We start from the raw sequence: 21,969 nt of genomic DNA, 5'->3' as shown, positions 1-21,969 counted from the left end.
GTGTACTTACACCGCTGCTCTGAGAGTTCACGCATGGTGATCGGCATGTCGACCCCATTTGCAGTGTGGACTTCTAGTTCTGAGAGTTGCAGGTACTTGCAGTGTTAACGATAATGTTTGCAGTGTACACAATGAATGTTGGGCATACTTTTGTAAAATGCCCTTGGGATGTTTGTCATAAAGTGGCACTGTAGACAAAAAAGTAAAAATAAGTAAGGGAGAATTACAAGTTGCCTTAAAAGAAAACTAAAAACCTTTTAAAGAGAGACTTAATTTAATAAAATCAGTGACTTAATACATCTCAGCAATTCTTTAAATTGCTTCATAAAATTGAATGACTTGAAATCTAATGACTGTTGTTATATTAAACATAAGATTGCCCAAATTACTTCTTCATTAAGGAGCTGGAATTACATCTGCTCATATGTGCTCAGAATTTGCATTAACTAAATTTGAATAACTGACTTTCTTTTATACTGGCAATGTTCACATGAGAAAACACAGTTGTGGGATACATATTCAGTGCTACTTTACCTCACAAAGTAGGCGAGTTAGAACTGCCAATGTTATATATACTTCGTCTTTATTAAGATAAAGTGCTTGCAAAATATGTCATAAGAACATTTGGTGGAAGGGTGTTTGGTTGACTCTTCATACCTGAGTACCACAGCCTTTCTGCCATCATTTCCTAGCTGGGAAATAAAGGATATTCATGAGAATTTCAAGGACGCATAACTTATTCTTTTCTATAAACATTGAGGCTCTTAGACAAGTCTTGAATACCTCTCCTGGGCCCCTCCCTGAGCAAGCTGCAAAACCGCAGTAAAACTCAACCACTTCCAACAGTGCAGTGACTGACTAGAGTAACATTTTCTTAAAAATGTCTATTCACTTATGTATTTTCTGAAATCATTGAATGTTGTGATTGGAGGAAGAATGTATCCAATTATCCAGTTTTGAATATTGCAGAAAAAGAGAAATGTTCATGAAGCTTTTCATCATGCACTCTACGAGACAAACGCAACAATACCAAACTTGAAATGATCACAATAACTTATACTACAGAAAAAAAGGATGCTGATTAGTTGGCAAGTCTTTTTTATTGGCTGAAGTGTTGCCATAGAGAAATCTAGAGTAAACTATAGGCTCCAGAAGCTCCTTGATAACTTTACATTAAAAAAGGACAAGGCTTGAACATATTCTTTTTGTTTTCAGAGAATGTGTCACTGCACATGAATGTGTGGTGCTTCTAGCTAATATCAATGAGCCGCGTTGCAAACTCGACTGATTATCTTAAGTTGTTGGCTACATTAGCACACTTGGGATTGTTTAGCAACTATTGCCCAATCTATGAAATCACATCTAAGAGTAGCCATTTTGCTTTGGATTTTAAAAGAACATCCTATTTGAGTATAATCTGTATTCTGCTTATGAGGAACAACTTCAGGAGCATGCATTTTGTTTTGATAAATTAATTGCAGTGACATATGGCCTATGTAATTAGCATAACACCAGAACCAAAATTGATAAATGATTTGCTCAATTGGGTGGGAAGCTAAGTGCCTTTTTAAACTGTTGACAGCATCCTCTTTTTGTAGAAATTTCCATTTGTATGACCACTACATAATAATAGCTTGAAATTACTTCCTCAACCTTTTCAAATTTTTGAGATGCTTTGCCTTTCCGGGATTATTTGAGAAAAGTTACACTTGCAACATCCAAAAGTGATGATGTTTGGCTTACATACAATCAACATGATCATGCTGAACAGTCCTGAGTATGCTACGGTAGTCACCAATTTAAGATAATCTTTTGAGATCATAATGTGACTGTCCTGAGCTTGCTAGAGGTGACATGCATTCATGTACAGGGACACATTCTCCAAAAACAAAAGGAATATATACAAACCTTCCAATATTTTTGTATTTCCAGTGAGTGTGAGAAGCCTAGAAACAACATTCTTGTTTTCTCCATTGCAACACCACAGCCAATCGAGGTTAACTTAGTGCTAAGAATCCTTTCCTTCTACAGCATAAACTATTCAGATTATTTGCAATTTGGCACATTGTGTTTCCCTGATAAGCTTGGGCAACTTGCTCCTCTTTTCAGCCTTATCCAGATTTCTTACTGCACCTGTGGTTCTGCTGTGAAAAATCTGAATCAAGTGGTTCAAATGTCGTGTTAATCTCAGTTTCTGAGAACTGTTGGAGGGTAAATAGAGCCTGTTTCCTAATACTCATGTTGATTGGAGTCATCATCTAATTGTAATTAATGGATAAGTGATTGTACTGGAGAATAACTTGCAGATTAGGATGATTCTCCAAGTATGGGAGCCTGGTTGCTATGGATTTTTCTAGATGCAAATCAGAAGTGAACATTACTGAGTAATTTATTTTAATGGTGCTATTCCTGTAACATTTTGCTATTTGAGAGCTTGACATTTACCTCATTATCTTTTGTAAACCTTTTATGTATTTCATAAGTACATAAGAATTAGAAGCAGGTGTAGCCTATTCAGCCCACGAAGCCAGTTCTGCTACTCAATGATATAATGGATAATCTCCAACCACAAAACCTCACTCCTGCCTAATCCCATAGCCCTTGATTCTCTTAGACTCCAAAAATCTATCAACTTGAATACAGCTAACAATTGAGGAGCTACAGCCCTTTAAGCTAAAAGATCCCAAAAAATTCTCCTGAGTGAAGAAATTCTCCTATTTTCAGTACTAAATGGCGAACCTTTTACCCTGAGACCAAGTCCTTAGTTGAGTCATTTAATTCATAACCTAAATAAAATATGATAGAGATGGCAGGTTGGGTGATGTGGTGCAACTGCAATAGGTGGGAGCCTCTGAAGTGAACAAATCTGTAGAAAACTTTGGACTCGAGTTGAGGAGCTTCAATCTGACCTGGAGACATTGCACTTCATCCATGAGGGTGAAACTTACTTGGACACTTTACTTCAGGAGATGGACATGTCCTTATATTAGGTGATTCAAATTTGGTCAGTGATCAGAGTCAGGAGGCTGTGATTGTAGGTGAGGCATTATAGGGACCCAAGAGAAAGCTCTTGAGAAGTCTCTGTCCCAACATTTACAAAGTTCTTGCAAACTGTGTGGGAAAGAATTCGGACTCGAGGGAGGATAAGTGAATTGACCATGGTACAGGGAGTCATTCAAGTGGGGGTAGAAAATAGGAACGTAATCATGGTAGGGGACAATGCAGTTAGGGACATAGATACCATCTTTTGTTTCCATGAACAGCAGAGGACATGAATAATATTTCAAAAATACTAAATAATCAAGGGGCGGAATGGGGAAGGAAATAAATATAATAACTATAACTTGGAAAAATAATGAGCCTAAAGGTTAATGAGTCTGACTGGAGATTACAGTGATTGTAACAAGGTCAGCCAGGTGAACCTCATTAAATATGAGTTCCCTGATTGGGTCTGTTAACCTGATGAAGGGCTTTTGCCTGAAACGTCAATTTTTCTGTTCTTCGGATGCTGCCTGACCTGCTGTGCTTTTTCAGCACCACTCTGATCTAAACCCTGACAGATAAGGAATGTCAGACATCCTGACACCATGACAGGGAGCTGGATCAGTGTCAAAGACTCTTCACATGTAAATAAGGGGTGACTTGGTGATGGGAGAACGGCCTTTGTGAAGGTAGTTCAGTGGTGGCAAGAGAATAGCATGCTCCAAAAAAACATGCTCGCAACAGTCATCATTGAGGTTAAAAACAATGACTGCAGATGCTGGAAACCAGATTCTGGATTAGTGGTGTTGGAAGAGCACAGCAGTTCAGGCAGCATCCGAGGAGCAGTAAAATCGACGTTTCGGGCAAAAGCCCTTCGTCAGGAACATCATTGAGTTGTGGTAAGCATTTCTGGCATCATGCAATTATATTGGAAGTTTCACTTGTTTGATCCTGCTGTTGTAGACTGGGTCCAGTATGTGGAAAAAAAGCATTACTTTTTCTGGGGAAATGACATCGGGAAGATGAAAATCAACAAGTAATTCTCCTGTGACCTTGCAGCTTTTTCGAATATTAGCAACCTAACCTTCCCTGAGGCACTGGATACTAAAATCTTTCAAGAGTTAATGGATTTAATTAAGAAATATTATCAATCCATACCTCCTCTAATTCTGAGATGGTATTGAATTTACTTGGCCATTTGAGAATTCAGGGAATCCATATCAGGATTTTTGACTAGGTTAAGATGACTAGCAGAAGCATGTGAATTTTAATCCTTAATGAGACATTGAAAGACCGTTTGGTATATGGGATTAACGATGTAACCATGCAAAAGTACCTACTAGCTGAAGCCCAACTGGACTTCAAACATGCACCAAAACTGGCTTTATTATTGGAAAATGTGGCATGTGGAACTCAAGAGTTGCAGGGTATTCCGATGGAAGTGGACACCCTTGCCAGTCCAACTGAGCTTGGGGAACACCACTTGAGTGAAGGCAGTTGCATATCCTGACATATCTTGATCAGAGGGACTTTGATCAGCCCACAGCAAAACCTGAAAACGAAGCCAAGCCTCGGCCATCTGGTTAAAATTTTCTTCAGAATCCCAGCTGGCAAGTCATTGTAGTTGCTGCCAGTATGCGGACACAGACAACAAAAGAGTCCCTGGATTTAAAATTTAATAAGAGAACTCATAGACTGGTATACAGGAGAGTATGCAATCTGGAAAGTCCACCTACATCTGGTTTGGAACAGTCAAATTGCCCAGCAACATCCAAGTCAGAACAAATCAAAATAAACATCTGGTTAAATGGTCACCTGGTTCTCATGGAGGTCAATAATAACACGGCCATTTCAGTGACTGCAGAACCAGTGTTTAACAAGTTAAGTTTGTGCAGGATCTCGGCTATACTGAGAACTTATACCGGGAACCTTTACAGATGAAGGGTACAACTTCAGTTCTGGTCTTTTATGAGAAGCAGCTGGTTCAGTTACCACTGATTGTAGGAAAAGGCTTGAGCCCAAGCTTGATGGGGCAAAATTGGTTGAGAGAGATTCACCTAGATGATCTCAACATTTTTCCGTTAAAAAATGCCTGTTTGAATGAAGTCCTAATTAAATACCCAGACGTTGTTCAGGAAGGGACTATAAAAGGAGCCAAGGCCACTTTGCATATTGACCAGGAATCAATTCCATGATTCTGCAAAGCCCACCCAATGCCATTTGCCTTATGGCAAAAGTACAGGCAGAAATTAGAAGACCGGAAAGCAAAGGAATCATCAAACCAGTCCAGTTTAGGCCATCATTTATCAGCAGGGAATTTGAATATTTCCTTAAGTTGAAGGCTGGTCAATATATAAGTACAACTGCATACCATTCATCATCCATTGGTCTGGCTGAAAGAGCAGTCCAAACTTTGAATTTTGGTTTAAAGAAACAGCCGACAGTTTCATTAGATAACAAACTGTCCAGATTCCTATTTGATTGTAGAACCACCCCCTCATGCAACTACAGGGATAGCTTGAGAAGAGTGGCTAATGTGGAGAAGACTCCGCACTACGTTAAATCTGATCTTCCTGAACCTGGTACCGAGTCTGAATTGGCATCAGGAACACCAATGCTAGACACAATACTCTGCTAAGTGAGAGAGAAGTTTACTTCAGGGATTAAGTTTAATGCAGGAACCTTGGGAATGGCTATGCACAAGTGAGGGGCATAGTGACGGGGCATAGTGACATAGAAAGTTCGGCTGGGTGTGATGGTCCTGAACAAACACGTAGACCGTATGAAAATTGCAAACTCACAAATGGTGCAGGAGCAAACCTTAGCTCCTCAATGGCCTTTCCGACTATTCCAGAACCCATAGGCCCATATCAGAGGTAGGGTTGGAGGAATCTGACCCAGTGCTAAAATGCCCTAGTAGGAGCTACAGAAAAAAAGAACCGGTCTATGTCCTCGGACTCAGAGGGGGTGGGATGTAGCCAGGCAGACCTCATAGAATATGATTTCCCTGATTGGGGCTGTTAATCTGGTCCAATCAGGGAGCCCTGGCTGAGATATGATAAGAACAGGAATATCAAACATCCTGATCACTCTGAGAGCCGACTCTGAGGGATCTGAATCAGTGTCAAGGACTCTCCACTTGAAAATAATGGGTGACTTGGTGACAGGATACCGGCCTCTGTGAAGTTATTTCAGAGATCTGTGACCAGTGGTGATCCCAGCAGTGGGATCAGTGCTGGGGGCCCTGTTGTTTGTAATAAATATATAAATGATTTGGAGGAGAATGTAGGTGGTGTGATTAAGTTGCAGATAACACAAAGATTGGGGGAACTATGGACAGGACAATTCCCAGAGGATACAAAAGGGTGTAGATAGATGAAGACTTGGGTGGAGAAATGGCAGATAGAGGTTAATTTGGACAAATGTGAGGTGAAGCATTTTGGAAGATCTAATGCAGGAGGGAAATATATGGCCAAACTCTTTGTTCCATCAAAATGCCAAGGCATCTAGGCAGACGGATCCATAGTTCCCTGAAAGTGGCAATACAAGTGGATAAGATGATCAAGAAGGGATATACAAAGTTAAAAATCACACAACACCAGATTGTAGTCCAACAGATTTATTTGGAACCACTATCTTTTGGGAGATCTGCTCCTTCATCAGGTGGTTGTGGAGGTTAAGATCATACTCTCAGAACGGTCATGCTCACATAACCTCCACAACCACCTGATGAAGGAGCAGTGCTCCGAAAGCTGGTGCTTCCAAAAAAAACCTGTAGGACTGTAACCTGATGTTGTTTTAACTTTGTACACCCCAGTCCAACACCGGCACCTCCATGTCAAGAAGGATATGACATACTTGCCTTCATTGGTTGGGACATAAACATTGGCAAATCTTGTTTTAGCTGTTCAGAACTTTAGTTAAGCCACATTTGTGTATGGATCTAGCCACCACATTACCAGAAGGTAGTGTGGAGGCTGTTGGAGAGGGTACAGAAACGCTGTACCAGGATGTTGTCTGGTGTGGAGAGTACTAAGTAAAAGGAGAAACTGGACAAATTTGTTTACTCTTGAATGCTGAAGGATGGGCGATCTGATAGACAAAAAATTATGAGAGGCATGGATGGAATGGATAGCTGGAGTCTTTTTTTCCAAGGTAGAAATGTCAATAACTAGGGGACATAGGTTTAAGATAAAAGGGGAGAAAGTTTACAAGAGATCTAAGAGGCAAATATTTTACAGAAAGTGTTGTAAGTGCCTGGAATAGAGGGAAATGGACTGAGTCAAGGCAAAAGGCTTTTAATTTAGGAAGGTACCATGTGTTGATGTAGGCTTGGTGGGCCGAAGGGCCTGTTCCTGTGCTGTACTGGTCTTTGCTCTTTTGAGTCCTCTAGTCTATTAGGTTGCATCCAAGGATTTTAATGGGAGTAGCTACAACATAAGTAGTTGTAGGAGCAAATTACTGCAGATGCTGAATCTGTACTGAAAACAAAAACGATGGAAATCATAGCAGGTCAGGCAACACCTGTAGAGAGAGAGCAAGATATAATTTCAAGTCTAGATGACTCTTCATCAGAGAGCTTTGATGCCATCTGACTCACTGTGATTTACAGCATTTTTTATTTTTAGAATTAGCTGACGAACTGGTAGTAATTTTCCGGAAATCTTTAGATTTGGGAGAAAAGGTCCCAGTGGTTTGGAAAACATCTAATGTTAACGCCCTTATTCATAAAGAGAGGGAGACAAAAACACATGCAACTATAAATAATAGTTTAACATTTGTCATTGGGAAAATGCTTGAGTTTAATGAAGAATCCATGAACAGTGCATTTAGAAAAGCTTAATAAGGTCAAACAGAGTCAGCATGATTTCATGAAGGGGGAATTATGCCTGACAAATTTATTAGTGTCCTTGGAGGAAGTAACATGCAGAACAGATAAAGGAGAACAAGTGGTTATAATATATTTGGATGTTCATATGCTATTTGATAAGGTAATGCACATAAAGGTACTTAATAAGACAAGATCCCATGGTGTTAGAAACAGTATATTACCATAGATTGAAGATTGATTAAGTATTTAAAACAAAATGTTACGGTATGGGAGCATTTTCAGAATGCAGTCTGTAATTAGTCAAATGACACAGGGATCGATGCTGGAGCCATAAGTATTTACAATGTACTGTATATCAATGACTCGGATGACAGAATTGAATGTATTATCTCCATTGTTGCTGATGACATAAAAATAGATGGGAAGGCAAGAATTGAGGATAACACAGAGTCTACAGAGGGTTATAGACAGAAGAGTGAGTGTCAAAATTACACTGGTGCTGGAGAAGCACAGCAGGTCAGGCAGCATCCGAGGAGCAGGAAAATCGACGTTTCGGGCAAAAGCCTTTCATCAGGAAGGATTGATTGTTCCTGATGAAAGGCTTATGCCCGAAACGTCGATTTTTCTGCTCCTTGGATGCTGCCTGACCTGCTGTACTTTTCCAGCACCACTCTAATCTTGACTCTGATCTCCTGCACCTGCAATACTCACTTTCACCTCGAAAAGCAAGTGGCCAAAACATTGGCTGATGAAATATGATCAGGGAAAATTATGTTTTGCATTTTAGCAGGAATAAGAGAAGAGCTGAATATTATTTAAATGGGGAAAGATGGCTGCAAACTGCAGTACAGATGGATTTGAGATCCTTCCATATGAATCACAAAAAGCTGGCATCCAAGTAACAGGGTAGGCAAATGACTTTGGTTCAAAGGGTATGGACTATAAAAATAGGGATGTCTTGCTAAAAATGTACAAGGCACGAATTATACCTTACCTGGAATAACATGTAAAATATTTGCCTAAGGAAATATATACTGGTCTTGGAAGAAGTCCAGAGAGGTTCACTAGACTGATCCTGGGTATGGATGGAGGTGTTGAGTAGGTTGGGCTTGTACTCATTGGAGTTCAGAAGAATTAGAGGAGACCTTAGGCACAGGGTAGATGTGGAGAGATGTTTTCCCTTGTGAGAGAGTCTAGGACCAGAGGGCATGTTTACACAGTTAGGCATTATGCTTTCAGGTCAGAGATGAAGTAAAATATTGTGACTCAGAGGGTAATCAATTGTTAGAAGTCTTTATTGCAGAGGGCTGTTGAAACTATGGTGTAGTATGTTCAAGGCTAAGATAGACAGACTTTAAATCAGTAAGGGATTCAAAGTTTATCGCATAAGGCAGGAAAATGGAATTTGGGATAATCAGATCAGCGATGGCATTATTGAATGGAGGAGCAGCCTCAATGAGCTGAATGATCTACTTCTTATAGTTTTATGGAAAATAATCCTAGACACCTAGCCTGTAAAGGTCTTTCAGAAGCTTATATTTTAATGAGATCACCAAGCCCATTCTATTCATTCTCTAGATGTAGTCTTTCTAAATATGTAATTGCAGAAAGATTGAATTACTCTTGTACCCAACCCACATCCCAGAGAGGCCATTTATTGATTTATTCTTTCATTTATTACATATAAAAGAACTCGGGCAAAATTAACTCTGGCAATATTTTACAAAACAGGTTTTGTATTGCTATAGTGCCTTTTCATATGTCTCATAAATATTTGAAAGAATTTTCCTACAATGAGATATTTTGCTTTTCTCAGGTATGTACAAATCCCGCAGTTTGTGGCAACACTACAGTAGATGTGTTTATGGGTGGAACTCAGGTTACCTGGGACTCTGGGGCAGATCAGAAATGTTTCATTTCATGAAATTCCTGTAGTTTTGTAACAACAGGCAGATGCAGAGTTAATTGACTACTTGGTGGCAAACCCTCCAGACCACTCGGACTTGAGTGTTAGGAATATATGGATGTCAGCTTGTGACAGAAATTCTGTATCTGCCTCTGATGACCCAAGATTATCATCAAGTTGGAGTGCACAGGCCAGCAGAAATATTTGGGGGGCTTTGGCAGGTGCAGCCAGGTCTCACTGGTTGTTGATCCTAGTTTGACCTTTACATGTGGCACCAAGGAAAACATGTCTGTCAGGGGCACTTTTAATCAGCATTACAGCTATTCACATATCTAAGTGTTGGCACTGGACATTTGCTGCTGTACATTTTGAAAGAGAGCAATAAACAGCCCCATTTTACCATAGTAAGGACAATTCACCTCTGTCAGTTGGCATATAGGGGTAAAAGGGAATGGGCATATATCATTTCAAATACAACTTTGTATCCCTGATATCCTCTGCGATGCTTTCCTTCCTTCCAGGTGCTCCAACTAGAGGAATTCCTTTCAGTGGGTGTTTCCAGAGCTCTGGACCCTGCGGTTAGAAAGCCTTTCCATTATAATGTGCATTTGTCCAACTTCAATACATGGCTAAGAAAAAGGCAGCAATAGATTCAGCTCATTATGTAGCTTTTCTACGAAAATGATAATATTTGTATGGAGAAATATACTCTGAATTTAGAAGGAAGTATGTTGATACTAAAACTTCCCTAGAATTGGCTACGTCACTAGAATGTGTCAAGAACTGCTGGGAGCTGTGTTGTCATGTTTGTTCCCAAGGTTACCAGGAAGGAAGAGTAATATATATATAGAAGTGAGAAGAAACAAGAATCATTAACGGAAGAATACTAGATACATGCAAGTCCATCAGCAAAATCTGTGGTGAAAATTAGTGACAACGCTGAGTCGATTATTAGAGGCAAAACCTGCAGCAAGAACTAATTCAAGTATGTTAAATACTAACTTATGATTTTTCTTTTAGCTTTCATGGATTCCTGCAAAACGTCTTACAAGAGTGACAGTATAAAGCATTGAAGAAAGTTTTGTCGATCCATAATGTGCTGTGAAATTGTAACATAATTTTTTAAAAGCAGGCTTAAACGTTTTTGACGTCTAGAACACAGGAACGTTTCATTTCAGATCTGCACTAGTTGTGTTACTGTCTTCTGTGTTTTAAGTCAAAACACATTACTCTGCCTTTTGCTCCAAACATTCTTTCCTAGAACAGGGAAAATTGTAAGTTTCCCTTGCCTTCTACAATACCTAGACTCTTAAAACCAAATGTTTGTGTCAATCTATTGTTAATTTTGAAGTAAAAATAATTTTGAAGTGGAAATAAATAGTGTTAAGCTAGCATCTGAAATAAAATACTAGTTAATTTTTTAGGTTTGACATTTTATCAGAATTTTTAAATAAATATCTCCTTTCTGGTTTTGCAGGTAAAGGAAAGCTTTGGTGGAACTCTCTGAACATCCTTTCGTACTGAACTGCTGCATCAAACAGAAAAAGCATTTTTGGAAGGATCTGTGCTCCTGCTGTGAGGGATTGAGAAGATCTGCCAAAGCTACTTGTGATTTATTTTACATAGCAACTTGGAGGCATCATGAGCTCCATAAAATGTGTTCTCGTGGGTGATGTAAAGGTGGGGAAAACAGCATTGCTGGTGAGGTTTACATCAGAGACTTTCCCAGATATGTACAAGCCCACAGTTTATGACAATACAGGAGTAGATGTGTTTATGGATGGAAAACAGATCAGCCTGGGACTCTGGGACACATCAGGAAATGATTCATTTCAAGGAATTCGACCACTTTCTTACCAACAAGCTGATGTGGTGCTAATTTGCTACTCTGTAGCAAACCCTATGTCTTACTTGAATGTTAAAAATAAGTGGATGCCAGAAGTCAGAAATTTTTTACCAAAAGTTCCAGTATTGGTCGTTGCTACACAAATAGACCAGCGTGACATAGGCACTTTTCGCACCATCACACCTGTTGATGGGAAGAGGCTGACAAGAGATATTGGAGCAAGAGGTTACCTGGAGTGCTCAGCAATTTCTAACAGAGGGGTACAAGAAGTGTTTGAATGTGGAGTGAGGACAGCTGTCAGATACATAAAAAAACAAACCAGGAAGAAGATCATTGACCTCAATAAATGTGTGATAGCCTGACTTCCATTAGACTGGTATAATTTGAAATAACTGTAACTTTCCAATTTGTCAACAAATACTAAAGGTGCTGTCATCTAAAGGGCTTTCAACCTGACTGTGTTGACCATACAATATGGGTACGAGTTGGCCTTGTCCACTGATGCTACTGTATCTATATCAGTCATACTGATTCATTTCTATTGAAGTAATGGATCCCAGTTGGGAACGCTAACTGGAAAACTGAGGAGGACAAACTGATTTCAGCATTGACTGTCATGAACTTTTAGGAGTTCAAAGTACAGTGCCGTTTACTTTGGCTGACATTCTTATTTTTGTGTATTTAATTTGAACTGCGTGCCACCATCATGCAAGTTATTTTAAAGACGACATATGAAATAAAACTGTAACCTTGCACTCGCTGGTAAAGTGCATCGATCTCAGAGATCCAAGTAGGAGTACGTCGCCAGTACTCACTTCTGATGACTGTAATATTTAATAATTTTATACTTATTTCCTTTTGATTTCACTGACCTCTGATGAGAAGCATGTAGAAGTATTATGCTAAGGTTCACATGTAGTTTTGTAGCAATTTTCCATCGGTTTACAGAGTACTCATCAATAAATTAATTGTTTTTAATGTTCAGAATTGGTTCCACTATTTTCTATGGTAGAAGGTAAGATTTAAATGATACACTGCCACACAGATCACGTAGACGCAATGGGCCAAATGGCCTCCTTCTGTGATGCAACAATTTTTCAGAGGAAGAATAAAAATTGGACTCTGAGTCTGAAATAAATTTAGTTATTTTTCAATTGGGGGATCCCGGTAGATATAAGAGTTGCTGGATTAGAAACTGGGGAACTTAGACAGGAACCACTTCTGCTTACATTCGAGTGATCCTTTTTGAAACTGCATGTGTGAGTGAGATCAGGACAGGATCCAGCTCAGTTGTACTGTGTCCCACGGTCAAGCAGCTTTTCAGTGTTTGCTGGATCCCATATAGTTAAAAAATGCTCAATGGATAAGATTGGGTGGCACGATGCACAGTGGTTAGCACTGCTGCCTCACAGCGCTAGGGAGGTGAGTTGAATTTGCACATTCTCCGTGTCTGTGTGTGTTTCCTCTGTGCAATCTGGTTTCCTCTCACGATCCGAAGATGTGCAGATTAGGTGGATTGACCATGCTAAATTGCCCATTTGTCCAGGCATGTGTAGATTAGGTAGATAAACTGTGGGAAATTCAGGGCTACAGAGATAGGGTAGGGGGGTGAGTCTGGGTGGGATGTTCTTCGGAGAGTTAGTGTGTCTTGTTGGGCCAAATGACCTGTTTCCACACTGTAGGAATTCTAAGATTAACATCCTGACTGCTCAAGAAACAACAATGATTTTTATTAATGGACCACTTTTACTCTAGAGAAACATTTCAAGGTGTTTGACATAAGACATAAACATTAGAGTTTTGGATAAGCTCAAGTTTACAGGGATAGAAATTGGGAGACTGGCTAAAAGTACATTGGAATAGTCAAGAGGTAATAAAAGCATGAACGATGGTGAAGCAGCAAATGAGCTAAGGCAAGGGTAGACATGGGTGATGTGACAAAGACACAAGTTAATGATGTTGATGATATAGTTTGAAGCTTATCACAGGATAAAGTATGATGCAAGTAGATCTTGTATAAAGTATTGCTCAAGAGAGTCATCTATAAACAGTCAGTAGGGAAGATACATGGTTATGAACTAATAAATGGGTATATACAAGGAAGCAAAGGTTGTTGGAATGAAGGCAGTGTTGCAATGGTAGGAGTTACAGAGTGATGTCCCAGAGGCTTGTTCTGAGATCCATCCTATTCCAGATATATGTAATTATATAAATGTATATAAAATATTTGTAAAGAAATTGTCAATATATAGTAGCTAGATTTGCAGATACCTGAAATGTCAAGTTGAAAGACCTTCTCACTCAGTCATCAGCCAAGATCTTACAATGAACTCAAGACAGGCTTTATGTCTGGTTGGTCCTACATAAATAAGTGAAGGATACTGCCTACATTGAAAGTAAAACATCTGTTTAGAAAGCTGAGAGCAATCTAGGGATATTAGTTGATTTTTGCTTATTGACTGCTCAGTAATTCTACATGATGTGACAATAACTGAAGAATGTTGCATGCTGCATTCACACAGAAAATATCAATATGCCAAACTAATTTGCAGAGACAAAAGTAGGCACTGAGCTATACTAGAATATTTAGTTGAAACCCAGTTATGACTAAAGAAGTAGGTTTTGAGAGGGCTTTGAAGATAGGGTGGTAGGGTTGTAGGTTTTAAGAAGAGATTTGCAAAGAAAAAAGGCTAACAAATCTTATTACTGTCCTGAAAGGGGAGCGCTGACTAAAATCTACATGAGACTGGAAACAGAAGCTTGTAAGGCTGATGAAGTTTCAGAGGTAAGGCGGATGAAATAATGGCACACAGGCCGGTATCCTGTCACTGAGTCACCCTTTATTTACATGTACACAGTACATGGGCTCTGACCAGCCAGCTGAAAGTCAGTCCCTAGAACGATGAGATTATCTGAATTTCCTGATTTAAAAAAAAAATAATTTAACCCCCACACTACTACCTAAGTGCGGTAGTGCTTATTTTTTCCAATTTCCTGTTTATTTTTTTTTTCTTTTCTTTTTTTTCTCAAGATAGGCAAGCACCCAATTGGCCAGTGACAAGCAGTGCCCTTCACAAAAAAGGACTATCCTGGTTTTTTTTCTTTTTCTTTTTTTTCCCCCCACACTACCGCCTAACTGCGGTAGTGCTTAATTTCCTGTTTATATCTGTCAGTCAGGGTTCCCTGATTGGCCCAGGTTAACAACCCCAATCAAAGGTCTCATAGTCAATGAGATCCACCTGACCCTCGCTCCAATCCACAAGTTGCAGAAGGAGGTGGAGATTAACCTTTAGATTTCAATGTGCCTAGAGGCAGAGGCAGACAGTGAAAGTGATTAATGAGTAGTATTTAATACAGGATGGGAATGGATGGCAGAATTCAACAAGACTTGCAACTTATGAGAGATGCACGACAGGAGAATTTGAGTCTAGAATTTGTGAAGATGTGGTCAGGGCTTTCACAATGGGACTCATGGTAAGAATGGAGATTGTCAAAATATATGCCTTCATTTTGAAAACAGAAATTCATACATCTAAGAGGAGAGCCATTAAAATGGTATCTGCACTTGAATCTGCATTCTTGCTGCAGTTAATGGCTGAGTTGTCAAGCAATGTCTAGGATCTTGAGCAATCTATGTTCCTCTAAACAAATTCACGCTCACCTAAATAAAGCAATGTGTTTTGCCTTTGGAGCAATGCAAATCAAGAACGTTAAACCAATACCTAACGTAATTGACAGTAATAATTCAGATAGCAAAAGAGATCAGAATGGGGTTAAAATGAGAGAAAGGTAATAATTAACACAACAATTTAATACTGATGTTTCATACTGTACTTTACTTCTGAAACCCTTTTGCATAAGGAACAAGGCAGTTAAGCCACAAATGCATAAAGGGGAAGTTTAAGTTTCGGTGATGGTGCTCGCATTCTCAAGTTTTATTACTGCAAAATAGTTTTCATCTCCCTGCAATCTTGAAACTGTACATCTGTGGAATCAAGATAGCAACTCCTCTGTGCAATCGAGGCCCCATCCTAGGTATAACAGCTGAAGCGTTTCCCTTGATAACCAAGGTCAAAGCAGCTCCTGTTTTCTCTCATGTGCAACATTGTTAGATTATAACTAATGTTTAAGTTCTTGCCATCAGATAATGTACTCTTTTTAAATTTTGATTTTACAGCAATACCTTGCATTTGTTTAGCATATTTTAATGTAGAAACCCATCCCAGGGATGTCCACAGAGGTATAATTGGACATTGACCCAAAGGAGATGTACTGACCGAAAGATTGCCAAAGGGAAAGAAACCTAGGAGAACCTTCAAACAGAAAAGGCAAGTGGAGAGACAGGTGAATTTTGTAAGACAATTTCACAATGTAGCACTGCTGTTGATATGTATTGTAGTGATGATCATGAGAGAGAGCAGAATTTGTCAGCAATCAAAGTAGAGAATTTTATCTAAAGTTTACAAGATGATAAGATGAAGTGAGACTTTGAAGCGATTTAACCAATGGAAGGAACATAAATTTTAAATTTCAGTTATTTTGTGAGCAGGAACCAATGTAGGCCATTTATTTTGAGGAATGACAAGTTGGGCACATCCTGATGGACAGAAGGACAGGATTAGAATGTCAAATGTGGCAATGACAAAAGTGTAAATGGAGCTTTCAGTAGGTGGGCTGAAATAAATCTGCAACCAGTTCAGTTAGCAGTCAGGAAGGCAAATGCAATAAAGGCTGTAAAAGGTTCTGGTCAGACCGCATTTAGAATATTCTAAACCATATCGGGCCCTGTATCTAAAGAAGGATGTATTGGCCTTGGACGAGGTCATGAATGATCCTGGGTATGAAGTAAGTGTCATATGGCGAGTGATTGCGGACTGTAGGTCTCTATTTGATGAAATTTAGAAAGATGAAGAGGATATGGTTGGAACTTTAGACTACTGAGAGGTCTGGATAGAGTGGATGTGGAGTAGGAAAGACTAGGACCTGAGAGCGCAGCCTCAGTGTGAAGGGACAACCTTTTAGAACTGAGATGAGGAATGTTTCTAGCCAGAGAGTGGTGAATTTGTGGAACTCATTAACACAGAAGGCTGTGGAGGCAAAGCCATTGAGTCTTGGACAGAGACAGAGATAAATATGTTCTTTATTAATAAGGGAAACTGAGGTTTTGGGGAGAAAACAAGAGAATGGGGTTAAGAAACATATCAGCAATGATAGAATGGCAGAGTAGACTTGATGGGCTGAATGGTGTAACTCTGCTCCTATATTTTATGGTCTTATGGTCTAACACAATCAAAGTGAAAGTAAGCATCTACAAATAGGTTAGTTCATCCAGAGACAACAGCCAGGAGAGAGAGTTGGAATTACTGCTGTAAGAGTCGAAGGTGTTTAGCTGCACAAGACTGTCTCATTCCGGATATGGGCAAGCACGTTAATAGTAAATGAGCATTGTATGATTTAGTAAAGTTATGGACAGGTGAAGTTGTACTTTGTCATTCTACGTGTGGAAGCTGATCCTTTTTAGATAATGTCACCAAGGGAGAACATATAGATGAGAAAAGTGGATGGCTGGTGTGGTGGAGGTGTCCAAGGATAGATCCTTGGTGGACTTTGGAGATAATGGAATGGAGGTGATTTGAGAGTTTCAGGTTTCCCTTCATTTCACTCCTCAGTAGCCAGCCTTTCAGTTTGAGCTTATAGCCCTTTATCCTACCTGGCACTGAGCAGGTTAATGAATAATAACCAGAGATGAGGTCAATTGTTTGCTGGAACCAGGGAACAGAGTCTCAAGATATGGTGTTGACCAGTTAGCAATGAAATGAAGAAACATTTCTTTACTCAAATGGCAGCAAACCCTTGGAATTCTCACCATAGAAGGCTGTTGAAGCTGAGTCACTGAATATATTCAAGAACGAGATTGACAATTTAAAAAATATTAAAGGTATGAAGAGTATTGCAGAAAGTGGGAATATGTCTTTGAGATAGAGAATCAACCATGACCAAATTGAATGGTGGACCAGACTCAAAGGGCCGAATGGCCTACTTATGCTCCTAGTTTCTATGCTTCTATGTCAGGAATCACTCACCAGAGGAACTTTTTGTTTTACCTGATCCGATTCTTTACTAATTTTAAATACCTCAATTAGATCAATTCCTCAATGTTCTAAATTCAAAGGAATACAAACTTACTTTATGCAATATTATGTGTTCATAATTTTACTTAGAGTCATAGAGATTTACAGCATGGAAACAGACCCTTCGGTCCAACCCGTCCATGCCGACCAGATATCCCAACCCAATCTAGTCCCATTGCTAGCACCCGGCCCATATCCCTCCAAACCCTTCCTATTCATATACCCATCCAAATGCATCTTAAATGTTGCAATTGTACCAGCCTCCACCACATCCTCTGGCAGCTCATTCCATACATGTACCATCCTCTCCGTGAAAAGGTTGCCCCTTAGGTCTCTTTTATATCTTTCCCCTCTCACCCTAAACCTATGCCCCCTAGTTCTGGACTCCCCGACCCCAGGGAAAGGACTTTGTCTATTTATCCTATCCATGCCCCTCATAATTTTGTAAACCTCTATAAGGTCACCCCTCAGCCTCCGACGCTCCAGGGAAAACAGCCCCAGCGTGTTCAGCCTCTCCCTGTAGCTCAGATCCTCCAACCCAGGCAACATCCTTGTAAATCTTTTCTGGACCCTTTCAAATTGTTAACAATATTACTGAAATGAATCTGTATAATTCCTGGGTGGGAGTTGTCTAAACCTGCTGAATACCTGTTATGCTCATGCCTACAACATGTGGACATTAGGGAGTGAAGGTCAGGGGAACAAAAGATAGAGACATAAGAATCAAAGGTTAAGATGAGGGATTGGTTGAGCAACTTGATGGTTATATGAATAATGTGGTGAATGGAGAACCCTAACCTAGACAATTAGGATTTTGAAAGTGCCAATGGAAATAATTGGGGAAGAGTTTTGTTTCTGAAACAGGTGCAGACAGAAGTTGGTTTAAAAGGGGGATTTGGATGATGAGTGATTTAAGGAAGTTTCAGGACAATTTGCTTGTGATTTATGACTATATCGTTGTGATGTCATAGGAAGCATCAATGTCAAAGGGACCATGAGAGTCAATATGGAAAAAGAGACAGACGGTACATCGTGAATTCAGCAAGGGGAGTTATAATCCCTATGGAGATTGAAATCTTAAAATGAATTTACTTGCAACTGACTTAAATAAGAGTTGTTATATTAAGACTTTTACTGTAACAAATTAAAATCAACATAAATAAAAACCACTTAATCTAAGGAAAAGGTACTTTTTCATTAAGTAATTAATACAGTCAAGATATGTTTCATTCCTTTCACTGTGCATGACACCTCTGGCAGATATACAGCAATACAAGAATATGTCCCATGCTATTCCTAGTTTTCCAACAGGCCTGGTCTTATGTATGTTCTTTCGTTTGTAACTTGGACAAAACACAAAACTCTTTTCATCTTGTACTCATCAGGACAACTTGTAAAAATACCAATTCAAGGACAAACCAAAATTTATACTGATAATTGACACTTAACTGTCAGACTTTATTTAAATTTTAAACCAAGCATGCAGCCAGGGCAATCTGAGTCAATCTGACTGATTTTAAAATTTAAACAAAGCCTAGAAGTTAGCTGTCAATCATTATTAATTGATGCATTCTCCCACGGACACCTCTACCAATCAAAGACTATCTGCCAAACAATCAGCACTCTTCTCTCGAGGTATAAATATTGGTTTGCCCTTTAAATAGGTATTCTTGTGAATTGACTTGATGAGTGCAAGATGAATAGCTTTGACAAAATGTGTATTTTTTTTCAGCAATTCTCAAATTTAGGATTATTTGCTGGAAAGTGTTTTGCATGTTTGTTAATCAATGGAGGAGAATGGTTTCAATGAGTACAGAAAATATAGAAGTTAACAAATATCCACTCTTTTTAAATATTTGGGATAATGTACCCTGAGAGGGCACAGATTTAATGTCAGTTGTAAAGGTATCAAATGCGATGTTAGGAAAAACCTTCTTCATGCAATTAGAGGGGGATGGTGGTATAGTGGTGAGCATAACTGCCTTCTAAGCAGTTGACCCAAGTTTGATTCCTGGCTATCACAATGCTGTGGTTTTTAAACTGACTTTTATGGACGGCACAGTGGTTAGCACTGCTGCCTCACAGCGCCAGAGACCTGGGTTCAATTCCTGCCTCAGGCAACTGTCTGTGTGGAGTTTACACATTCTCCCTGTGTCTGCGTGGGTTTCCTCCGGGTGCTCCGGTTTCCTCCCACAGTCCAAAAATGTGCAGGTTAGGTGAATTGGCCATACTAAATTGCCCATAGTGTTAGGTGAAGGGGTAAATGTAGGGGAATGGGTATGGGTGGGTTGCTCTTCGGAGGGTCGGTGTGGACTTGTTGGGCCGAAGGGCCTATTTCCACACTGTAAGTAATCTAATCTAATCTAGAGTTCAAGTCTGAAATGCAGTGCCTCGCTAACTGATGGAGGGAGGTATAATTGAGGAATTCAAGAGGGTATTGGAAGATCACTTGAATACAAACAATGTGCATGGATATCAGGAAAAAGTTGGAGAATGGCACTCAGTGATAATGTTCATTTGGAGAGCCATTGTAGACATGATAGATCAAATTGCCACCTTCTGCCACCGTAACATCTCTGTGAATATGAGGTGAAAGCATATCAGTGTTTTGTTTTGTCATCAACATTTGTCAATGCTATCGAATGAACAATTAGTAGTGACAGTCAGGAAAAATGTGTAAAACTCTACAATACTTAGACTTCATAATTAAACCAAGAGTTATAGCTTACCGTTCCTCCTTGGTTAAAAATACCATACCAACTGATAATTGTTTATATTTTAATCATTAACCAATGCATATAGTAGTCATAAAAAGTATCACTCTTGAAGGTCACTCTAACCTTTCTGTGACATTTAAAATCTAGTTCATGAATTTTAAAAATCAACTCATCTAAACATACTTGTTAATTTCATCCAGATATAAATGCAAATCATCAAAAACAGATCTGTCCCTGTGTATATGCAGTTTATGGATAAAATTGTGCTCCATGACTTGTCTCTGATTTAAAGGTTTGTGGTATTTGCCATAGATTTGAACAAACAATGGATAACATAAATTCACCCCCATTATCAAGCCTAAGACTTATATGCAGTATGAGGAAATGCTATACTTTTAGAAGTGCCATTTTTTGAGCGAAGCATTAATCCAAAACCTTGCCTAGCAGATCACACAGATGTATGTGACATCACGGCACTACTTGAAATAGAACAGGAAGTACATTGATTTCTCAACCGCCTATGTGATTTACTGTCAAACTTCTTGATTCTAAACCTTTATAGATCACTGGCTAGCCTCAGCTGGAGTATTGTGTCTAATCTGGGCACCACACTTTATAAAAATGTCTAGGGCTTAGAAAGGATGCAGAGGAGATGTGTCAGAATTTATACTTGGAAGGAATGACTCCAACTGTGTGGAGAGACAGGAAAGATTTAATACAGCTGTTCAAAATTATGAGTGGTTCAGATATAATAAAGAATTGGTATCTTTTCAAACATAGGTTAGTGACTAGAAGAATCAGAAAGGAGATGAGTTCTTTACAGTAGTGAGTTGCTTGGTTATATATATTTTGAAAAGGTTTTGAATGCTGATTTAATAGCCTACTTTCAAAATAGAAGTGGAAAGATACTATAAAAAGAAACATTTTCAAGTCATTGGAAATTATTAGAGGAGTGAATATAATTGGATGATGTTATGATCCATTTAGGGACTATTAACATTTAAGAATAAATTCAAATGGCTTGTTTTAACCAACAGAACTATGCCACAAGATTTTCTTAACAGAAGAAACTTTATTGTATATAAAATAAATGAACAAAACAAGCACAGTTAACTTAAACATATAATTTACATGCATGCAGGTTTACTTGTTTTCCCAAGAATCCATGTTGTAAGATTAATCAATATTTGAAGTTATTTACTTCTGTCAAGACCACCAATAAGTATGTCACAGGTCTCTGGATAAGCACTGCTCACCAACAACTACAAATTCTGTCATGTAAACTATATACTGTGTATATAGAAATGAGTCAGGTGAAGGTCATTTATAGGAGCATGAGAATCGACGTTTCGGGCACAAGCCCTTCTTCAGGAATGAGGAAGGTGTGCCAAGCAGGCTAAGATAAAAGGTAGGGAGGAGGGACTTGAGGGAGGGGCGTTGGGAATGCGATAGGTGGAAGGAGGTTAAGGTGAGGGTGTTAGGCCGGAGAAGGGGTGGGGGCGGAGAGGTCAGGAAGAAGATCGCAGGTCAAGAAGGCGGTGCTGAGTCCGAGGGTT

At 39.2% G+C, this 21,969-nt stretch overlaps 1 protein-coding gene across 3 annotated transcripts in view; it reads left to right on the top strand.

Annotated features, from left to right (window-relative positions):
- Window positions 1–12,549, top strand: part of rhoh (ras homolog family member H) — a 29,021-nt gene extending 16,472 nt beyond the window's left edge. For 2 of the 3 annotated variants that reach the window (XM_043692648.1, XM_043692658.1), the window contains exon 2: window positions 11,197–12,549. In XM_043692648.1, the coding sequence (XP_043548583.1) occupies window positions 11,361–11,927 (567 nt within the window). In that variant the 5' untranslated portion in view covers window positions 11,197–11,360 and the 3' untranslated portion in view covers window positions 11,928–12,549. Of the gene's footprint in view, window positions 1–10,537; window positions 10,705–11,196 lie in introns of all 3 variants that reach the window. The other variant, XM_043692639.1, reaches the window with a different exon arrangement.
- The last annotated feature ends 9,420 nt before the right edge of the window (window positions 12,550–21,969 follow it).

The sequence above is a fragment of the Chiloscyllium plagiosum genome, chromosome 1 (assembly GCF_004010195.1).
Source record: "Chiloscyllium plagiosum isolate BGI_BamShark_2017 chromosome 1, ASM401019v2, whole genome shotgun sequence".
Lineage (NCBI taxonomy): Eukaryota > Metazoa > Chordata > Chondrichthyes > Orectolobiformes > Hemiscylliidae > Chiloscyllium > Chiloscyllium plagiosum.
The sequence above is the reverse complement of the archived record's forward strand: the minus strand, read 5'-3'. Positions and strand labels throughout refer to the sequence as shown.